We start from the raw sequence: 21,848 nt of genomic DNA on the forward strand, positions 1-21,848 counted from the left end.
ATCACGCTGGGAGCTGCAGACTGGAGCTGTTCCTATTTGGCCATCTTGGGATGGAATCTTACTTGTTTTATTTATGTATATATTTTTGTGAACCATTTTGAAAGTAATTGGTAGCCATCATGAGACCTTAACCGAATCTCTTTGAAAAATAAAGGACGTTCTCCCATATAACCACAGCACCATCATCACAATCATTGACAAATCTTTATGTGTTTCTTTCCAGTCTTTTACACACATAAACACATACACAATCATATTCCAACTTGTAAATGATTAGTTAACTTAGTAAGTTCAACTTAAGAGTTGAAGTTACAGCACTCACTTATTAACTGACATGTTTGATCTTCTCATTTCTACTGTCGCCACCCCACCTCCCTCCAGTGTATTCTGCCCACAGCAGCTAAAGTAATCTTTTTAAAACATAAATCAAGTCTTATCTCTCTCCTGCCTAAATCATTCCAGGTTTCCTGTTCTGCACCATGGCCTGACCCAGTCTCTGGCCTCCCTTGCTGATCTCATCTTCTGCCAGTTCCCCTGAGTCACACAATGTATTTTCAGTCCCTTGAACACCTTCAGCTCTTTTCACCATGGTGCCTTCTGCTTGAAATTCTCATGTCTGTTTTTCCTCCCTCAGACTTGGTAAAACATCTCTTCCTCAAAGAGGCCTTTAGCAACTGCACTATCTAAACAGGTCCCAAGTTAATTTCTGCCCTTGCCCCTATTTGTATCTTTCATGATGTTTGCCAGTTTGTGCTTACCCATGAATATCACCCTCCAGCTCAGGCCTGGTAAATAATAAGTTGAGTCTATACATTGGTTAACTTTGCCTTCCTTTAACAGGAAATAAAAAATGGGCTGGGCATGGTGGCTCATGCCCGTTATCCCAGCACTTTGGGAGGCTAAGGTGGGAGGATCATTTGGAGTTCCAGACCAGCCTGGTCAACACAGTGAGACCCTGTCTCTTAAAAAAAAAAAAGGTAGAGAAAGAAAAAAAATAAATACAAAGTAACATGCTTAACTATGTATTTCTCTCTCAAGGAAATCCAAAAGCAGACAGTCTAAGGCTGCTATGGTGGCCCTTAAGGACATCAGAGATCCAGGCTCCTTTTATCTGTCTGCTTCACCATACTTAGCCAGAGAGGGTGGCCTCATGGTATAAGATGACTGCTGGAGTACCAGCCATCCCACAAACATTCTGGAGAAGAGGAGGGAAAGAACAAAAAGAGAAAAAAGCAGACTTCCCACCTGAGTCAGCTTTGTTTAAGAGTCCTTCCTGAAGTACCCACACCACTTCTGCTCATATCTCACTGGCTAGAAGTTTATCACATGGCCATCCTTTATTTAAGAGAGGCAGGGAAATGTTCTTTTTATTCCACATGGCAGTGTGTCCAGCTAAACACGTAGGGTTCTATTAGTATTGGAGAAGGGGAGAGTGGATATGAGGTGACAATCAGCAGACTCTGACCAGGTATAGCTGGGTCAGAAATTGAAGGCAGAATTTAGAAAAGCTACCAGGACAGACATGACCTTGCTAGCTTATACATGATGGCATGTTCATAGTATTCTATTATAATTTATCTCAAATACCAGCTTTTGCTATCCTCCAGATGTTGAAATAAGCAACTTGTGTCCCATCTCTGCTTGAAACAGGTTCAACAAGAAACCCAAGAGGGGGATCCAGTTTCTTCAGGAGCAGGGCATGCTGGGAACGTCAGTTGAAGACATAGCCCAATTCCTGCACCAGGAGGAGCGCCTGGATTCCGTAAGGCTGGGGGGTGTAGCACTTGCATGTGAGTTCTGTCAGGTGATTGTGAGCCCTCACCAGTTTTAACCTCGAGATTGGCTGGCCCTGAGTACATTGTCTGTTGTCCACCCCCTGGTTACAGCAGTCCTGCGTATCCTGTTGGCTAGTGTTGCAGAAAGCTCTTTGATGGGAATAAACTAGCCTCCCGGCAGGTGGCTGCATATTTGCTGGAAGAGAGTCAGAGCTGGAAGTGTTCCTTGACTGCTAGAAACAGTTCTTCTGGCTGCCTGTCTGCAACTAACCTCCTTAGTGTTCCCCATCATTCTCTCCATTTTAAGTCTCTTGTGCCCCCTCCTCTTCTTTCATCCATGCAGGACAGGCTGCTTCTGGAATGGGTGGGTGGGTGGGCAGGTCAGGGAGTTCCCTAGCTTTTTTAGCAGTCCAGCCTATTCTGGGCAGTTAGGGCCAGGCTATTCTGACTCCACCCTTTGGCTGCTGGCTTTTGCTGAGGATTCGTATTTGACAATTTCTGGATATAAGTGAGTGTGTATGTTTCAGACCCAAGTAGGCGATTTTCTGGGAGATAGCGCAAGGTTCAACAAAGAGGTGATGTATGCCTACGTGGACCAACTTGACTTCTGTGAAAAAGAATTTGTCTCAGCCCTGCGGACATTCCTAGAAGGTTTCCGCCTACCTGGGGAAGCCCAAAAGATTGACCGATTAATGGAGAAGTTTGCCGCAAGATACATAGAATGCAACCAAGGGTGAGCGCTGATTTTGAATCCTTTCCAAGATCATCTGTTTGCCTGCCTCAGAACGCTAATTCTAATTTGCTTGGAGTTTAATCTTTGTATGTCTGTGCCAAGCAACTGAAGCTTTTGTTTACTGTGTGCCAGGTACTGTGCTAAGGGCTTATTTCACAGAAGACCTCACAGCAACCTATTTATGTCCCTATTCTACAGACAAAAAGATTGAGGACCAGAGAGGTTAACTTGCCCAAGATCACACAGCTAAAGCCCATGCTGTTAGCAACTATAAAAGAGTAGTTTCAAGTTGAGAGGAGACAATTGGGCATCTCTTCCCTAATCAAAAACAGTTCCCCTGATTTGATATATGGGGTAGATCTCAAGGATTTTGGTTTTTCTCTAATTACATACTGATGAGCAGGTTACAGAAATAGCTACATAACTAAGAAAAACCACCAAAGTACATGATTTTATCTGGGGACCTTTTTTGATGGGCGGTTCGTGATTTTGTAAGAAGTGGAAATAGGAAGGGGAACAAACCATTATTAAATACCTCCTGTGTGTGGGCCATGCCATGGGTTTTACATGCATTTAATTTAATTAATGGCAAGCCCAGGAATAGTACCCCTGTTTTACAGATGAGGAAATTGAGAATCTGAGAGATTGAGCAACCTGTCCAAAATTAATCAGCTAGTAAGGAGCAGAGCCAGGGTTGAATATGGATTTCTCTAACTCAGAAGCTCATGTTCGGGCTGGACGCAGTGGCTCTTGCCTGTAATCCCAGCACTTTGGGAGGCCGGCACAGGCAGATCACTTGGGGTCAGGAGTTTGAGACTAGCCTGGCCAATATGGTGAAACCCCGTCTCTTCCAAAAGTACAAAAAAAATTAGCTGGGTAATCTCAGCTACTAGAGGCTGAGGCAGGAGAATTGCTTGAATCTGGGAGGCAGAGGCTACAGTGAGCCGAGACCACACCACTGCACACCAGCCTGGATGACAGAGGCAGACTCTGTCTCAAAAAAAAAAAACTCATGTTCTCTCTACTGAACATTAAATTAGAAATATGTCTTGAATATGCTGTGACCATGATGTGGAAATTGTTCAGTAGAAACTATTTTTTTTGAGACAGGGTCTTGCTCTCTTGCCCAGGTTGGAGTACAGTGGCGTGATCACAGATCACTGCAGCCTGGATCTCCTGGGCTCAATCAGTCCTCCCACCTCAGCCTTCTGAACTGCTGGGACTACAGGTGCATGCCCCTGTGCCTGGCTAATTTTTTGTATAATATTTCTGCAGAGATAGAGTTTCACTGTGTTGCCCAGTCTGGTCTTGAACTCCTAGCCTCAAGGGATCCCCCTGCCTCAGCCTCTTAAAGTGGGGAATTTACAAATGTGAGCTACCACACTTGATTGAAACATTTTAATAACTGTTTTGCCTCTCAAGTCAACTTTGTTTTCGTATTAATTGCTCCCAGTCCTCCAAGTATATGGCAGGCTGTCCCCAGGAGGTGGCAGGATTGGCAAAGGCAGCATATGATCATTTTAACCAAATGGACATTAGAACTCTCTGTGAAGGCATAATTAGGTGCTGTTTACTTTAAACATATCTCCTATGTGGACCTAGAAGCCTTGTTCTGTTTTGCTCAGTCAGTAAATATGTGACCCAATTTCATCTCGTATTAAAAGACCTTTGTTGTGTTCTTCAGAATTTCTACTGTTCCTGTTATGGACAGTTTGGACAGAACGGTTTCTAGCTTCAGCCTCATATCATGTGAGGCTGTGCATCCACATGTTGTCCTTCTGTTCTTGCCTAAGGCAAAAAAGTTAGACTTCACCAACATATTGTTTAGAACAACATAAACATTTTCCATGGTATTTCTACTGTTAAATGTTATAATGGATAATATAGACTATAAATAACAGCTAAACAGCAATTTTAGTCATCTTTATATCTCATGTCTAGCACAGTGCATGGCACAAAATAGATGTTCTCAGGAACAGGACAAGGTTGGGGAGGCACTCAAGGTGCTTAGTGTGTGAAATGTAGTGAGATGCCCTCTCTCAGGGTCAGCACCAAGTGTAAGGTCTCCTGATGTGCTCACGTGCTTCACCCTAGTCTTGGCCCCAGATGCTTCTTAGAGTCTTTTTAAAAAATTATTTGAAATTGCTTTATTCAAAGAAGCCTCAATTTTTATTATTTATTTGGCTGGAGTGCGGTGGTGCAATCTAAGCTCACTGCAACCTCCACCTCCTGGGTTCAGGCAATTCTTCTGCCTCAGTCTCCCGAATAGCTGGGATTATGGGCACCCGCTGCCATGCCCAGCTAATTTTTGTATTTTTAGTAGAGACTGGGTTTCACCATGTTGGCCAGGCTGGTCTTGAACTCCTGACCTCAGGTGATCCACCCACCTTGGCCTCCCAAAGTGCTGGGATTACAGGCCTGAGCCACCATGCCCTGCCAAAGAAGCTAAAATTTGATACAGATTGTTAATGAGCTTTTTCTACACTCTGGATTGCTAAGTCTTGTTCAGTGATGATGAAAGAGTAAAAACTCTTGCCTCATTTGGAATCAAGGGGAGTAGTCGGCTGCTTTTCTCGTTAAGTGGTCTCTGTTAGCATTGTACCTTCCAAACCTCATCACCATGAATATTGATGTCTCAAATTTTTTTCTCCAGACAAACTCTGTTTGCTAGTGCTGACACTGCTTATGTCCTAGCATATTCAATTATTATGCTAACTACAGACTTGCACAGTCCTCAGGTAAAGTACTTTAATGATTTACATGTTGTAGTAGCTAAATAAGTGGCTTTACTTGGGCAATTGGATGTTTTTTAAATGGTTTTTAATTTTTGTTAATTACAGGTAAAAAATAAAATGACAAAAGAGCAGTATATTAAAATGAATCGGGGTATCAATGATAGTAAAGATCTGCCAGAAGAGTATCTCTCAAGCATCTATGAAGAGATAGAAGGCAAGAAAATTGCAATGAAAGAAACAAAAGAGCTCACGATTGCAACCAAATCTACTAAGCAGAGTAAGGTCTAATGGCAAATTATTTCTTTTAGTTCTAATTTTTTAGTGTATCAGAATGCATGATTAAATACTCTGGTGATAAATTTAATGTGCATAGCTAGATATCTGAATAGGAAATGTGATTGAATTAATTATTGTGATTATGTTGGGACTTTTATAATGTCACTGTCTTGCTAGATTTCTGATGAGGAGCAAGAAGGAATTTAAAATTAGTAATCTGAGAACTAAATTACTCCCAAAAAGTGTTCTTTAAAATTTTGCTTTAATTCAGATTGTGCCCACCTTGATTAGAATTCTATTAGTTATGGCCCCTGGGGAGCTGTCAGTTTCACTATTTGAGAAGCAGCAAAGGGTAGTGGTTTAGAGTGTGGCTCTAGAACCACACTGCCTTAGGTCAAGTCCTAGCTCCTCTACTTAGTAATTGCATGACCCTGGGTAAGTGAGTTACCCCCTCTGCCTCATTTTTCCCATCTGTAAAATGGTAATAATAATATTTTTAACGGACCCACGAGATGGTTGGGAGGATTTAGGAGTTAATCATTGTGCATCTTTTGAAACAGTGCATGGCATGTAGCCAGCCCTCAGTGACTGCTAGCCACACCTACCATGCTCTTACTTTACAGATGTAGCTAGTGAAAAGCAGCGGCGGCTGCTGTACAACTTAGAGATGGAGCAAATGGCTAAAACAGCCAAAGCTCTGATGGAGGCTGTGAGCCATGCCAAAGCCCCGTTTACGAGTGCCACTCACCTGGACCACGTCCGGCCAATGTTCAAAGTGAGTATCCTGAGAACTTAGCAAGCATGTGGCTAAGCCTGATTCTGAAGCTGGCCAGCCAGAAGTACTCTTTCCATGGTAAAACTCTGGATGTTACTGAAATCTTCCTTCCTTGATAGCTGGTGTGGACGCCACTATTGGCAGCCTACAGCATAGGACTCCAGAACTGTGACGACACTGAAGTGGCCTCCTTGTGTTTGGAAGGCATCCGATGTGCAATCCGAATCGCCTGCATCTTTGGAATGCAGGTAGGTGTAAGTCAGCAACGCTCCAGAGATACTGCTGGGTTGTGTTCTTTTAGATTTGGCAAAACTTAGAAATTATCAGAAATTTCCAGTTAATCAAGAGTCTTAGCAAACTACTTACTTATGCCTACTGACAAGAAATGCATAGCTTTGTGATGACAGCTCATTAGGGGCAAAAATGGAGATACGGATTAAAACTGTCTTTAAGAATGGGTAGGCTGGGCACAGTGGCTCACGCCTGTAATCCCAGCACTTTGGGAGGCTGAGGCAGGCAGATCACCTGAAGTCGGGAGTTCGAGACCAGCCTGACCAACATGGAGAAGCCCCATCTCTACTAAAAATATAAAATTAGCCGGGTGTGGTGGTACATGCCTGTAATCCCAGCTACTCAGGAGGCTGAGGCAGGAGACTGGCTTGAACCCAGGAGGTGGAGTTTGTGGTGAGCCGAGATCGCGCCACTGCATTCCAGCCTGGGCGACAAGAATGAAACTCCATTTCAAAGAAAATAATAATAATAATAGGTAGGGTCCAAGCTACTTGACTGGATTTGACAAAGCAGACTTCCTGTTCATCTGCCTAACTTGCCTGCTTTGGTGCTTAAAAATACTATTTTCTTTTTAACATCAGTTTTTGTTATAATTTCCCATATTTCCAACTCTCCCTGGAGAAACAAGTAGTTCAGTGCAATATGAATATGTCTGTAAACCTTTGAAACTTGAAAAGTTCAAGAAAATAAATGAAATGTAATTCTGAAACTGTTATGAAATTAGGAGGTTGGCAATCCCATGCATCACTTTGTAAGTCAGAAGTTGCACCCCATTTATTTTTAAAAACTCAATCTTCTGTTCCCATTCATTTTACAGTTAGACATTTTCTTTTATACCAAGACCACAAGCTTTGAAGTTAGACCATCTAGGTTTCAAAACCCCACTCTGCCATCTCTCCAACCATGTTACATTGGCTCAGCTAACGTCTCTCCAAGATACCAATTCATTTCCTCATTTGTAAACTTGAGAAAACAGACCTGCCTGGCAGAATTGTTGCAGATGTCAATTTATGTGACAGTCTTAGTATTCAACAGACATAGTGGAACATGGGACAGGTGAGTTTGACTGAAGTCAGTTAGAAAGGAGAGAGCTGCTTCTCAAACATGTGGCAGTGCATAGATAGCCTCTGCAAGATTTTCCAAAAGCAAGAGAGCATTAGCATGGAATAACTGTTGTGCCAATGTGCAGAAAGCCAGTCAATGTGCATACAAAAGGTGTCAGAGAAGCCCAGTGTGCCAGCCCTGCAGATGTGAGAATGGCCACACTAAGGTTGGAGTCACAGTGTTCTCTCTTGGGCTTCTGTTACAGCTGGAACGAGATGCCTATGTTCAGGCTCTTGCTCGCTTCTCCCTGCTCACAGCCAGCTCCAGCATCACAGAAATGAAGCAGAAAAACATCGACACCATTAAGACACTTATCACAGTGGCTCACACTGATGGCAACTACCTTGGGAATTCCTGGCATGAGGTACGTCTCTCTTTGAATTGCCTTTTCTCAGGATGACTCTTGGCTTCTTTTTATTCATTGTTGATCTCATTTGGTCAATTCCGTTTTTCTTGAAGTCAAGCCTCACTGTACCTCATGTATCTAGAAGTCATCCTCTCTGGGGCTGTGAAAGGTGGGGGCGAGTTCAGGTGCACCAGCTCACAGTGAGCACCCTTGTACCCAGCAGCCACTGTCCCCCATGAAGTGTACTTCTGTTGTTGCAACTTTCTTTCTATATTAGTGCCATTTTTTTTTTAGTCCTTATGTACCTCTTGGGAGCTCCTATGATCAATGTGTAATTTTAAGACAAAGCCAGGAGCCTGATTAGAAATGGTTGATAGTCACAATGAGCTGTTAGGGAGAGTGCCAGTGAATTCACATGTTTTTAAAACAGTATTCTAAGATTCTCACCCAAGGATATAGTTACTTATATGTACAACAATGTATTTAAAAGGATATTTGTTGCAGTTTTAGTTGTTCTAGGGAAAAGGTTGGGTTAAAAAGAGCTAGATGGCCCAACAATATAAGAGATTGCTACTTTTTAAAAAAAGTATGGTACAGCATTTTTTAGAATGTTATGTGGCCATTTAAAATAATGTTGTGGAAAAAAAAGACAGGCAGATAGTATGTGCTCTCTGATGGAAGTACACAATACTACCTAAGAAATCTTCTAGCCCCAACTCAAATCTGAATCGATTCAAGCCTGTATTGCCAGTTTACAGGAAATACAGTGGACAGAGAAGCATGTTAGATATGAGGGTGCAGCTTGGAAATTCTAGGTGTGACAGACCTGCAGAGCAGATGACCAGGTTTTTCAGCAAAAAAATTGCAAGAAAAACAAGGGAGGAGGGTTACCTATAAATTAAAAGAGATTTCAGAAAAGAAGATAAAAGATGATTTTAAAGACTATTGTGGGAAAATGGTCACAGTAAAATTACAAGTTGTTACAAGACATTGTGAGGCATTGTCTCTTGTGGCAAAATACACAGAGAATGGAGTTTGAAAGGAGACCAAAGCATTAACATTCTGTCTGAGAAATAGAATTATGGAAATTGTTTTGTTCTTTTTTTTCTTAATTTCTAATTTTTTCTACCATCTACATGTATTACTTTTTTGTTTAGAGAGAAAACTGTGAAAGAATAGAAATGAGGCTGTGGAGAATGTAAAGGACAGTTTGACGTAGAAAGAAAATTGCTGTCATCTTTCTTCCCCATGTGGACCACGTGGCTCAGATTCAGAGTAAAGGCTCTAGAGCCTGGCAACTGGGGTCCGATTTGGGGCTCCACCTCTTCCTGCCTGGATGGCACAGGCAGGTTACTTAGTCACCGAGTCCCGCCTTCTTCATCTCTACAATCTTCACAGGGTGGTTATGAGAATGAAGAGGGCTTGGGGCTGTATTTGGCAAGTAGTAAGAACTCAATAGTGTTACCTGCTGTCATCTCCATGGCGTATGGCTTTGCTCCTCTTCACCAGCCTTTCCTCTCTCTGTCACAACTCTGAGTAGTCCGTGTTAGAAATAACTGAGTTATGTCTGGGCACAGTGGCTAACACCTGTAATTCCAGCAGTTTTGGAGGTTGAGGCAGAAGGATTGCTTGAGGCCAGGAGTTCCAGACCAGCCTGGGCAACATAGCAAGACCCCATATCTTTAAAAAAAAATTATTTTTTAATTAGCTAGGCACGGTGGTACATGCCTGTAGTCCCAGCTACTCAGGAGGCTGAGGCAGCAGGATTGCTTGAGCCCAGGAGTTCAAGGCTGTAGTGAGCCTTGATTGCACCACTGCGCTTCAGCCTGGGCAACAGAGCAAGACCTTGTCTCTAAAATTAAAAAAAATATATTTTGAATTGTGTGCTTTTTTAAATCATTTCCTGCCTTCTAAGGAGCCATAATACCTAGAGAATCAATGAATAGTTGCTTTTTCTTCTAAAACATTTTTTTTAGCCTGGGAGGTATTATCAATATGAGGTTCCTGCTGCCTGCCAAGTATATGGCAGAATCTAGAAATGTTAAAAATTAATTGGCTACCTCTGTGGTTGTCAGAAGCCCTGAGAAATCAGCTTGGAACTAATAAGCCCTTGACCTTTCAGTATTGGTGACATACTTAGCTGTCCCCAGCTTCTGCAAAAGGGAGGGCATTACTAGCTTACTAATAATAATTTAATAGTGTGTGAAGAAATCAGGGGATGATTCTCTTCGGTGGAATTAAGTCTATTTCTCAGTCAAGAAGAAAGCAATTTGTAAGTAAAGATACTCGGCAGTGCTTAGTGGTATAGTGGAGTCCTGGACTCTGGGACTGAATTGTAAGGTCAGCGTAAAAAGCAACACTGAAGTTCAGTCAGAAGTTCCCATGAAAATTCCTTAGGGTTTCCCTGGAGGTCTATATGCCATTCCTCGGTAAGTTTCATGTAGCCAGTGTTTCCTCTGACAGAAGTTGGGACCAGTTTCTGTTTCTACAGCTGAGCTTCAGGTAGGAGAGGACCCGTGTGCAGATCTGCATCCTCAAGCACCAGAGGCACCCCTCAGGACCAGGAGATCCAGCCTCATCTCCCACTGCATGCCTGCTGTAGAGCATATTCTCATTCCTTCAGTTAAACCAATTAACGATTGCCAACAATTTTAAGTGCCGGGGACTTAAGTGTTCAGCAGTGAACAAGATAGAGTTAATGCCCTCTTGGCACCTAAGGCAGGAAACAAACAAATAAATATATTTGTATAATGCCAAAAAGTGGTAAGCACTAAGAAAAAAAAAGTATGAGCAGGGCATGGTAATGGGAAGGTACGATCTCACAAGAAAAATCTCTCTGAGAGGAGCACACATGTCTGAGCTGGGAATTGAAGGAGTGAGCCGTGGGGAGACAATATTCCAGGCATAAGGAACAGTGAGTGCAAAGGCCCTGGGGTGGGACAAGAGATGACAAGTTAAAGGAGCAACACTGAGGCCAATGAGGCTGGTGTCTTGTCGTCTCACAAGGAGAGTGGAAAAAGGAGGTGGGGGTGACTAAATGATGTGCCTATTAAGTGACATGGTGGGAGGAATCCCCCGCCCCAGTCAAATGCTTTTTCTCTCTTTATTGAGAGCTTACTAAATTTGCATAAACATCTATATGGCATAACTCCACTGAACCAACTTTTTTTTAATGACTAACTTAAGATTACAGTGCCCATTTTCTAGCTGTAAGGTAGGAACTCATTTCTTCATGCCTTCTTTCTCTTAGATCTTGAAATGCATCAGCCAGCTGGAGCTCGCTCAGCTGATAGGAACCGGTGTGAAGACACGCTACCTGTCTGGATCTGGGCGTGAAAGAGAAGGGAGCCTGAAGGGCCACACATTGGCAGGAGAAGAGTTCATGGGCCTTGGCCTCGGTAAGACACCAGGCCCCACAGCTGACAGTCACGGATTTGCAAGCTAACAGGGAAGAAACCCTTCCTGTCTCGTCAGGACTGTCCTGTAAACCGTCTCTTCCTTTTGTGCCATCTGACAGTGTTTATGAATGCAAGTGGACGTGCTGCTTCGGCCTCTTAATTGTGATTAAACTGTTGAGTAAAATGTCTATTTTACCAAAGTCAGTAGGGTGCATTACTTTTCTTTCTATACCTGTAACTATATCGGGGAGAAAAACCATTTGCTTTAAAATGTCCAGATCTCTAGTGCCTGACATTAGAGGGGTGTGTATTTGTGTCTCTAGATTTTAAAGGGTAGATTCAACACTTCTTCCATCTTTATTGGGGGGCTTTTATTAAACAGTATTCTTATGCAAGTAGAATTATTTCTCTGGCTATACATTGCATTGAGAAACTCTTCTGATTGATGTCACATGGTAATAATAGTAAATAGGGCAAACAGATGTGCCAAGTCACATTCTGAGCACTCAGTTTATATATTTTAACTCATTTAATGCTCATAACAATCCAATGAGAACAGGGACTGTTATATTCCCCATTTTGTAATTGAGAAAACTGAGGCACAGAGTGAAAAGATATGAGCAACATCATACTGCAAAGGAGTGGCAGAGGTAGGATTCAGGCCCCAAGCCATCCAACTACAGAGTGTAGGCTTCTAGGTCCCATTTAGTGAGTGGAATAGTGCAGTGTCATGGTTAAAAGTATGGACTCTGGAAAAATAGGGAATTGTAATAGCACCCACTTCTTAGGGTACTCGTGAGGATGAGTGGAATGAAATTCTGTGAAGCACACCAAGCATTCAGCAGGTGTGAGCCATTATATGTTCTAGGCGCTCTGGATTAATATCAGTTGATTCAAATTTGTTTTCCTAAGTATAGGCCTTTAATACTATAAAAATGTAAAAGATTATAGAGAAAGGTAGATGGTTGGTATAAACAAGAAAGCTTATACTAAGGATATATTTTAAATGCCTAATGCCAAAACATAACTTTAATTTTATCATCAGTGGGTTTTTGTTTCTTTTTTGAACTTGCAGAATCATTCCCATTTATGTCCCCTGTCCCTGCGTGTTGACATAACAGGATGCTTTGTTCTAAATACTTGACAGTTTTTGAAGTACTGCTGATTTTGTGCATTGTGTTTCAGGTAATTTGGTGAGTGGCGGAGTGGATAAAAGACAGATGGCCAGCTTCCAAGAATCGGTTGGTGAGACCAGCTCACAGAGTGTGGTTGTAGCTGTGGACAGGTAATGATTTTATTCTTCAGTGACTCTCAACTACCCAGTGGTTTGGTGGCCTCTCTGTAGTTACTGGACATGAATGATTCCTAATTTGTTTAACTGATACAAGTGTTAGCTACAAATTGCTTAAGCGTCACATTTATTTGCATTTTTACCTTTTAGAAAAGGTATAACTTTAACATTGTGACAAATTATGTCAAAAATAAGAGTTTTTTGCTTATGTTGATGTTTTAAATTACCTTGTTTCCGTAGTAGAAATTATTTTTTTAAAAATCACAAGAAGAGTTTAGGATTAAAAGCCTACCCATACTCACGCCTGTAATCCCAGCGCTTTGGGAGGTCAAGGCAGGCAGATCACAAGATCAGGAAATCGAGACCATCCTGGCTAACACAGTGACACCCCATCTCTACTAAAAAATACAAAAAATTAGCCGGGCGTGGTAGCGGGCACCTGTAGTCCCAGCTACTCTGGAGGCTGAGGCAGGAGAATGGCCTGAACCCGGGAGGCGGAGCTTGCAGTGAGCGGAGATCATGCCACTGCACTCCAGCCTACTCGACAGAGTGAGACTCCGTCTCAAAAAAAAAAAAAAAAAAAAGCCTACCCATGCTCATGCCTGTAATCCCAGCACTTTGGGAGGCAGGTGGATCACAAGGTCAGAAAATTGAGACCATCCTGGCCAACATGGTGAAACCGTGTCTCTACTAAAATACAAAAAAAAAAGAAATTAGCTGGGCATGGTGGCGCATGCCTGTAATCCCAGCTACTCGGGAGGCTGAGGCAGGGGAATATCTTGAACCCAGGAGGCAGAGGTTGTAGTGGGCCGAGATCGCGCCATTGCACTCCAGCCTAGCAACAGAACGAGACTCTGTCTCAAAAAAAAAAAAAAAGCCTACCCATGAATGAGAGTTGGCCAAGTTGACAGTTTCCTTTTTCTTTTCTCCCCTCAAAACTTTTCCATTATTTCTCTTTACTCAAAACTTGACCTAAAAATCCAGGAGAGATATTTCCCATAAAGAAGCTTTGTACTTATTAGCAATCACTTTCCATTTCCTTTTCTTTCCTTCCCCCATTCCTTAGTCACTGTAACCACTGATCTACAGATTTGCCTGTTCTGGACATTGTTCCATTGTCCATCTTTCCCTTTTTATTTTATTATTTTAATATTCATTATATTCTATTTATTAACCACGTGGTTTCCTTATACTAACATCTTTCCCTTTAATTCTATCCTTTTTCAACTCATGTATGTTGCCTCTGTTGTTAAGTGCATATAATGTCATGTCTTTTGTGTTCCCATCTTCTTCCATTATTACTGCCTTCTTTGTGTTAGATATTTTCTAGTATATCATTTTACTTCTGGTCATTTCTTGTACTATATCTTATGTATTGATTGATTGATTGATTGAGACAGTCTCACTCTATCACCCAGTCTGGAGTGCAGTGATGTGATCTTGGCTTACTGCAACCTCTGCCTCCCAGGTTCAAGCGATTCTGCTGCCTCAGTCACCCAAGTAGCTGGGACCACAGGCATGCACCACCCATGCCCGGCTAATTTTTGTATTTTTAGTAGAGACGGGGTTTCACCGTGTTGGCCAGGCTGGTCTCGAACTCTTGATCTCAAGTGATCCACCTGCCTTGGCCTCTCAAAGTGCTAGGATTGCAGGCATGAGCCACTGCTCCTGGGCTCCCCCGTCTTTTGATGTGTCACTTTCTCTTCTGCTCACTATAGGTTTTTCTGCTTTCAACTCAGTTCACTTTCCTTGAACCGTTCTATGCTTGTAATACCACATCATTTTATTTTGGTGGAGGTGTCAGACCTGATGTTTCCTCTCTAATTTGTCTGAGAGTTTGAGAAACTTCGGCTTCCGAATCTAATTAAAAAGAAAAAACCTGTGTGACCAGAGATCATCTGGCTTTTACGCCCAGTACTAAGACAGAAGCAGAATTGCCCTCAGGCTACCAAATCTAATGTTTATTTTTTATTTATTTTTTATTTTTTTGAGACAGAGTCTCTGTGTTGCCCAGGCTGGAGTGCAGTGGTGCAATCTCAGCTTACTGCAACCTCCGCCTCCCGAGTTCAAGCGATTCTTCTGCTTCAGCCTCCCAAGTAGCTGGGATTACAGGGCACCCTCTACCACGCCCGGCTAATTTTTTGTATTTTTTATTAGAGACAAGGTTTCACCATGTTGGCCAGGCTGGTTTTGAACTCCTGACCTCAAGTGATACACCCTCCTCAGCCTCCCAAACTGCTAAGATTACAGGTGTGAGCCACCGAACCTGGTCTAATGTTTATTTTGTCTGGAATTATCTTCCTAGAATTTTTACTGGATCTACCAGACTGGATGGAAATGCAATAGGTATGTATTTGACTTAACCTGTGAAAACTGCAGAAGCCTCATGCTGTGACCGTCTGACTGTTCCTAACGAGGCTTTGCATGTGTTGTTGGGTCTGGCCTGTAGTTGACTTTGTCCGCTGGCTGTGTGCTGTGTCCATGGATGAACTGGCTTCCCCCCACCATCCTCGCATGTTCAGCTTGCAGAAGATTGTGGAGATATCATACTACAACATGAATCGGATCCGACTACAGTGGTCTCGAATATGGCATGTGATTGGAGATCACTTCAATAAGGTAACTCTTCAAATTTAAAAACCATTCCTGTTAAAAAAAAAAAAAAAAAGTAGGCAACTGAATTCAAAAAAAGAAGTGATAAATAATTTGCCCTGTTTTTTAGATGCCTTTAATTCATTTTCCCTGTGCAGTCAAGGACAGCTTAATAGGAGTAATATCATACTTATATATTGGTAGCATTCATGTAGAATGAATTAAAAATCCAGTGGTATTGAAAATACTTTAATATCCCACATGCAGGATGTAGGCTAAGACCACAAAGATTATTACAGCCGCTAGACAAATACTCTGATGCTTGGAAGCATTGTGAAATGAAATCCAGAAAGGCCTTTTAAATGACCTAATGTTAAGTTACGTTCCAGGTAGTTTTACTCTTCAGTGTCACTGCTTCTTGTATTCTGGCACCTATTGCCACCATTCTTCTGAAACTTTTATTGAAAAAATTAATATTTGGCCCGAGCATGATGGCTCACACCTGTAATCCCAGCACTTTGAGAGGCCAAGATGGGCAGATCACGAGGTCAGGAGTTCAAGCCTGGCCAACGTGGTGAAACCCTGTCACCACTAAAAGTACAAAAAAATTAGCTGGGTGTGGTGGTGTGCGCCTGTAATCCCAGTTACTAGGGAGATTGAGGCAGGAGAATCGCTTGAACCTGGGAGATGGAGGTTGCAGTGAGTCAAGATCGCACCACTGCACCCCATCCTGGGCAACAGAGCAAGACTCCGTCTCAAAGAAAAATTAATAATTGTTTTTAAATCAGTAACAAGCTAAAGACCCATCTGGGTTCTAAAACTGACAACTGTTGGGAATAAACCAGACTGAACTTCTTCCTCGTTACCAGAAGTTTTATTATATGCATACAGATATATGCACACATGTTGAATAAATAAAATGTCAGATATGTGTTTTATCATGGCGAAAAAACTGGGAACAAAGCAATCAAAAGAAATGTATGTGGCTGGGCGTCATGGCTCACGCCTGGTAATCCCAACACTTTGGGAGGCTGAGGTGGGCGGATCACAAGGTCAGGAGATCGAGACCATCCTGGCTAACACGGTGAAACCCCGTCTCTACTAAAAATACAAAAATTTAGCCCAGCGTGGTGGCGGGCGCCTGTAGTTCCAGCTACTCAGGAGGCTGAGGCAGAAGAATGGCGTGAACCTGGGAGGCAGAGCTTGCAGTGAGCTGAGATCGCGCCACTGCCCTCCAGCCTGGGCGACAGAGCGAGACTCTGCCTCAAAAAAAAAAAAAAAAAAAAAAAGAAATGTATGTATGTATGTATGTATCTGTGATGTCATTTGCCTCTTAAGGGAAATGTAATAATGACAGCTTCCTACCAAAACACATTTCATGATCTCAAGAAAATTTTCTCAAGCCTAGTGGTGAAGAGTTATAATACTAATGCTTAAAAATAGTGTTAGTAAAACAACAATCCAGAAATTCTGTACATTGAATAGAGGAAAATCTTAAAAAGTAGTCTACCATTGGGTTATAGAATAATCACTGGGGTGCTGGTAAATGATTTGTAGCATCTGCCAGTTTCTGTGTGTAAACACCCTGCCACAGCCAATTTAAAGTTAGCAATATGATGTAACTAGGGAAGAGATGGGCACCCCATCACCTCTTGTAGACAGATGCTAGTCTACTCCACCACTCCCCTGAAATGAAGCATTGTCAAATGTAGGCTTGCTTCTAACTTGGTGCATCAGCTAATAAAAGTTCCTTGTTTTTCCATCAGCTCAAATTAAGGCACCTCACAGCACACTGTCTGTTTTACAAAATAATCTGAGTGCTTCATGCTGGGGAGTGGAGAGATGAGACCCCTGCCTGCATGGAGCTCCCCGTCATTTTATGATAAAATAACTGATGGGAAAGGATCAAGCATGTCATATATCAGGGTTATTGAGAAAACATGGTCAGGGAAGGTCCCTCTTTGGAGGTGGCACAGGAGCCTGTGGATGACCCAGGGGAACTATTTATTGAGTGGATGGTATCACTTTAAATAATCAACTAACTCAGCACCATCTTACCCGCTATTCTGAGTAAACAAATTCCTAATTGGACCAGTTGAAATAATTGATGTGAATTTGCTTGAGAAAGAAAATGTGAATCATTGCCATTACTGTACCTTGTATTCTTGTCCAAGCATGTGACAGCTAAGCCAGAACAAACGCTGCTCATTTATTCCACAAGATCATTTGGCTAGCAACTGTGGAATCCTTTGTTCTCTCAGAGATGACTAGCTAAAAGTGTTTTGGTAAACGTTTTCCCAACTCTTTAAAGTCTGCATTTTGTGTTCACTGGGACTTCTGTTTTGGGAGGGGAACATCAGGTCGCTCAAGTTACTTTTCCCACCTGTGATTCTGTTGTGAAGAATCTGTGTGTGCCAATTCTCAGTATGTATGGACCACTTACAGGCAAGGTTGGGACATAGGGTGGCAGGTGGGAACCGGACATTTAATTGTCGTCAACTTCATTACAGATGTCTGTTTATTTAATCAGTGCTGTTAAGCACCGGATCATGGAAAACTCAGGAACTCTTTTTTTTTTTGAGACAGTTTCGCACGTTGCCAGGCTGGACGGCAGTAGCTTGATCTCCTCTCATTGCAACCTTTGCCTTCCAGGTTCAAGCGATTCTCCTGGGACTACACACATGCATCACCACACCCAGCTAATTTCCGTATTTTTAGTAAAGACAGGGTTTCACCATGTTGGCCAGGCTGGTCTGGAACTCCTGACCTCAGGTGATCTGCTCACCTCAGCCTCCGAAAGTGTTGAGATTATAGGCATGAACCACCGCGCCCGGCCCTCACTCTGGAACTCTTAACGTTTTCCACCACCTTGGAAAGATGTTCTTCCCCTTGTGAACTGGGGCACTTAAGAATCTTGCAGATTTGAAGAAATAGAGATGGCTCAATACAGCTGTAACTTGGCCCTCAGGGTGCTGGAGAGTTGTTCGCACAGTCACATGATTCTCTTGAACTACGGGCACCAGCCCTGTGTCCTGGATGAGCAAAGCTTCACACTAAGCATGGTGTGTATGCCTGGAGCATCTGTTTTACCTGGATTTTTAAGAAGGGAATATTCTTTTCGTTAGTCTCTAATTACATTAACATCCTCCCCTTTAAACAAAAATTACAGCTAAAACACCTTTGGCCACCCTCCGCCACACATCTGGCCTTCTCCAAAGCTAATTATTCTTACTAGTTTGTTGTATATCTTTCCAGACATTTTTGTATTCATGTACATATGTATGTACTCACAGAAATATTACAGATAATATTGTCTTGGTTTGTTTTCGCTTTTTTAAAAAAAATTATACATAGCATTTTGTAACTTGTTTCTTCCACTTAGCAAGGAATCGTAAAGATTTAACCATGTTAGCATATGTAGATTTGTTCTCTTTTTAAAAATTGTAATAAAATATACATAACAGGCCGGGCACAGTAGCTCACTCAGGTAATCCCAGCACTTTGGGAGGCTGAGGCAGGCAGGTCACCTGAGGTCAGGAGTTCGAGACTAACCTGGCCAACAAATACAAAATTAGCCAAATACAAAAATTAGCAGGACGTGGTAATGGATGCCTGTAATCCCAGCTACATGGGAGGCTGAGGCAGGAGACTATCTCGAACCCGGGGGGTGGAGGTTTCAGTGAGCAGAGATCGTGCCATTGCACACCAGCCTGGGTGACGAGCAAAGCTCTGTCTCAAAAATAAATAAAATAAGATAAAAAAATAACCATCTTAACAATTTTAAGCGTTCAGTTCAGTAGTATTAGGTACACTCACATTGTTGGCCAATAGATCTCTAGGACCCTTTTCATCTTGCAAAACTAAAACTGCATGCCCATTAAACAGTAACTCCCACTTTCACCCTCCTGACCACAGGCAACCACCATTCTACTCTGTGTCCCTAGGAACTTGACTACTATGGGTACCTCATATAAGTAGAATCATGCTGTGTTTGTCCTTTTGTGACTGCCTTATTTCATTCAGCATAGTAATGTCTTCAAAGTTCATCTATGTTGTAGCATATATCAGAATTTCCATCCTTTTCAAGACTGACTTTATTCTTTCTTTCTTTCCTTCCTTCCTTCCTTCCTTCTTTCCTTCTTTCTTTCTTTCATAGCATTTCGCTCTTATTACCCACGCTGGAGTGAAGTGGCAAAATGTCGGCTCACTGCAACCTCTGCCTGCCAGGTTCAAGCAATTCTCTTGCCTCAGCCTCCCACGTACAAGTAATTCTCCTGCCTCAGCCTCCCAAGTAGCTGGGATTACAGGCACCCACCACCATGCCTGGCTAATTTTTTGTATTTTTGGTAGAGACACAGTTTCACCACGTTGGCCAGGCTGGTCTCGAATACCAGACCTCAGATGATCTGCCCGCCTCAGCCTCCCAAAGTGCTGGGATTACAGGTGTGAGCCACCACGCTTGGCCCAATTTTTATTTTTTTAACTTTTTTTATTTATTTATTTTTTGAGACGGATCTTGCTCTGTCACCCAGGCTGGAGTGCAGTGGCACCATTTTGGCTCACTGCAACCTCTACCTCTCAGATTCAGGCAATTCTCCTGCCTCAGCCTCTCCAGTAGCTGCAACTACAGGCATACGTAACCACGCACAGCTAATTTTTGTATTTTTAGTAGAGACAGGGTTTCACCGTGTTGGCCAGGTTGGTCTTGAACTCCTGGCCTCAGGTGATCCTCCCGCCTCAGCCTCCCAAAGTGCTGGGATTACAAGTGTGAGCCACCACACCCAGCCCCAATTTTTCATTATTACAAATGATATTGCTGCATTCTATTTGTTAAAAATAAAACATTGGCCAGGCACAGTGGCTCATGCCTGTAATCCCAGCACTTTGGGAGGCTGAGGCGGATGGATCACCTGAAGTCAGGAGTTTGAGACCAGCCTGGCCAACGTGGTGAAACCCCGTCTCTACTAAAAATACAAAAATTAGCCGAGCTTGGTGGCAGGCACCTGTAATCCCAGCTACTCGGGAGGTTGAGGCAGGAGAATTGCTTGAACTGGGGAGGTGGAAATTGCAGTGAGCTGAGACCACACCATTGCACTCCAGCCTGAGCAACAGAGCAAGACTCCGTCTCAAAAAATAAAATAAAATAAAACATTATCAGGTCAGACCACATATCAATGAAATGGCTCACTTGGATCAGGCCTCTGCAAGATATCCCCAGATCCCCTGGCAGGGGGTGTGGGTGGGAAACATTCTTTTGCTGTTTTTAGAGTTTCTCCTTGAGAGAAAAGTCTGAAAAGCACCAGCCAAATATTTACCCATAACTCCAGTTCCAAAATTAGGCAAACCATAGACAAGTACAATTTTTAAGGAAATTGAAAAGCCTCAATAATTTTGCAGAATTTTTGGAGGTTGATGATGTTTATTTTATAGTCATTTGCTTTAGATGACAGACATTGGGAAAGTGTGAAAAGGCTTTCCATAGACTGTAAAGGCTTTTGACCCTTCATATGTATATATTTGGAGAAAATTAAATAGCACCTTGGGAGATATTGTTTAATGGGTATAGAGTTTCATTTTTTCAAGATGAAAAGAGTTCTCTGCCAGGTGTGGTGGCTTACTCCTGTAATCCCAGCATTTTGATCGAGGCGGCCTGATCACTTGAGTTCAGGAGTTCGAGACCAGCCTGGCCAACATGGTGAAACCCTGTCTCTTCTAAAAATACAAAAAAAAGTAGCTGGACGGGGTGGCAGGGGCCTGTAATCCCAGCTACTTGGGAGGCTGAGGCAGGAGAATCGCTTAAACCCAGGAGGCGGAGGTTGCAGTGAGCCGAGATGGTGCCACTGCACTCCAGCCTGGGCGACAGAGTTAGACTTTATCTTAAAAGAAACAAGAAAAGAAAAGAGTTCTGATTGGCTTCACAATAGTATGAATGTATACTACTGAACTGCTCACTTAAAATGGTTAAGATGGTAGATTTTATGTATATTTTACAATTAGAAAAATTGAGTATAGTTGCAAGTTTAATAGCAAAAAAAAAGAAAAAAATAGGTTGGGCGCGGTGGCTCATCCTGTAATTCCAGCACTTTGGGAGGCCGAGGCAGGTGGATCACCTGAGGTCAGGAGTTCGAGACCAGCTTGGCCAACATGGTGAAACCCCATCTCTACTAAAAATACAAAAATCAGCCGGTCATGGTGGCAGGCACCTGTAATCCCAGCTACTCGGGAGGTTGAGGCAGGAGAATTGCTTGAACCAGGGAGGTGGAGGTTGCAGTGAGCCGAGATCACACCACTGCACTCCAGCCTGGGCGACAGAGCCAGACTCCATCTTAGAAAATAATAATAATAATAATAATAATAAAATGAAATTTTAAAAGAGCAAAAGGTAGCACATTTTAAATGCATATTTAATTAACTATGAAACACTGATTTTGTCATTACACTTAAAATAAAATTGGACAGATCATAGCCAAAAAATAGCATTTTCTTTTCTCCTTAGGTGTGTTTTCCCTGAATGTTTGTTTTGAAGGTAGGC

The 21,848-nt window shown here is 42.5% G+C and overlaps 1 protein-coding gene across 2 annotated transcripts in view; it reads left to right on the forward strand.

The window, feature by feature from the left end:
- The window catches only part of ARFGEF2 (ADP ribosylation factor guanine nucleotide exchange factor 2), a 112,908-nt gene that overhangs the window by 60,410 nt on the left and 30,650 nt on the right, over positions 1–21,848 (forward strand). For both annotated transcript variants that reach the window (XM_024238889.2, XM_024238890.3), the window contains exons 15-25: positions 1,651–1,762; positions 2,303–2,508; positions 5,162–5,246; positions 5,349–5,520; positions 6,143–6,294; positions 6,414–6,542; positions 7,895–8,053; positions 11,286–11,433; positions 12,619–12,718; positions 15,030–15,070; positions 15,174–15,343. In XM_024238889.2, the coding sequence (XP_024094657.2) occupies positions 1,651–1,762; positions 2,303–2,508; positions 5,162–5,246; positions 5,349–5,520; positions 6,143–6,294; positions 6,414–6,542; positions 7,895–8,053; positions 11,286–11,433; positions 12,619–12,718; positions 15,030–15,070; positions 15,174–15,343 (1,474 nt within the window). The remainder of the gene's footprint in view (positions 1–1,650; positions 1,763–2,302; positions 2,509–5,161; positions 5,247–5,348; positions 5,521–6,142; positions 6,295–6,413; positions 6,543–7,894; positions 8,054–11,285; positions 11,434–12,618; positions 12,719–15,029; positions 15,071–15,173; positions 15,344–21,848) is intronic.

The sequence above is a fragment of the Pongo abelii genome, chromosome 21, assembly GCF_028885655.2.
Source record: "Pongo abelii isolate AG06213 chromosome 21, NHGRI_mPonAbe1-v2.0_pri, whole genome shotgun sequence".
Lineage (NCBI taxonomy): Eukaryota > Metazoa > Chordata > Mammalia > Primates > Hominidae > Pongo > Pongo abelii.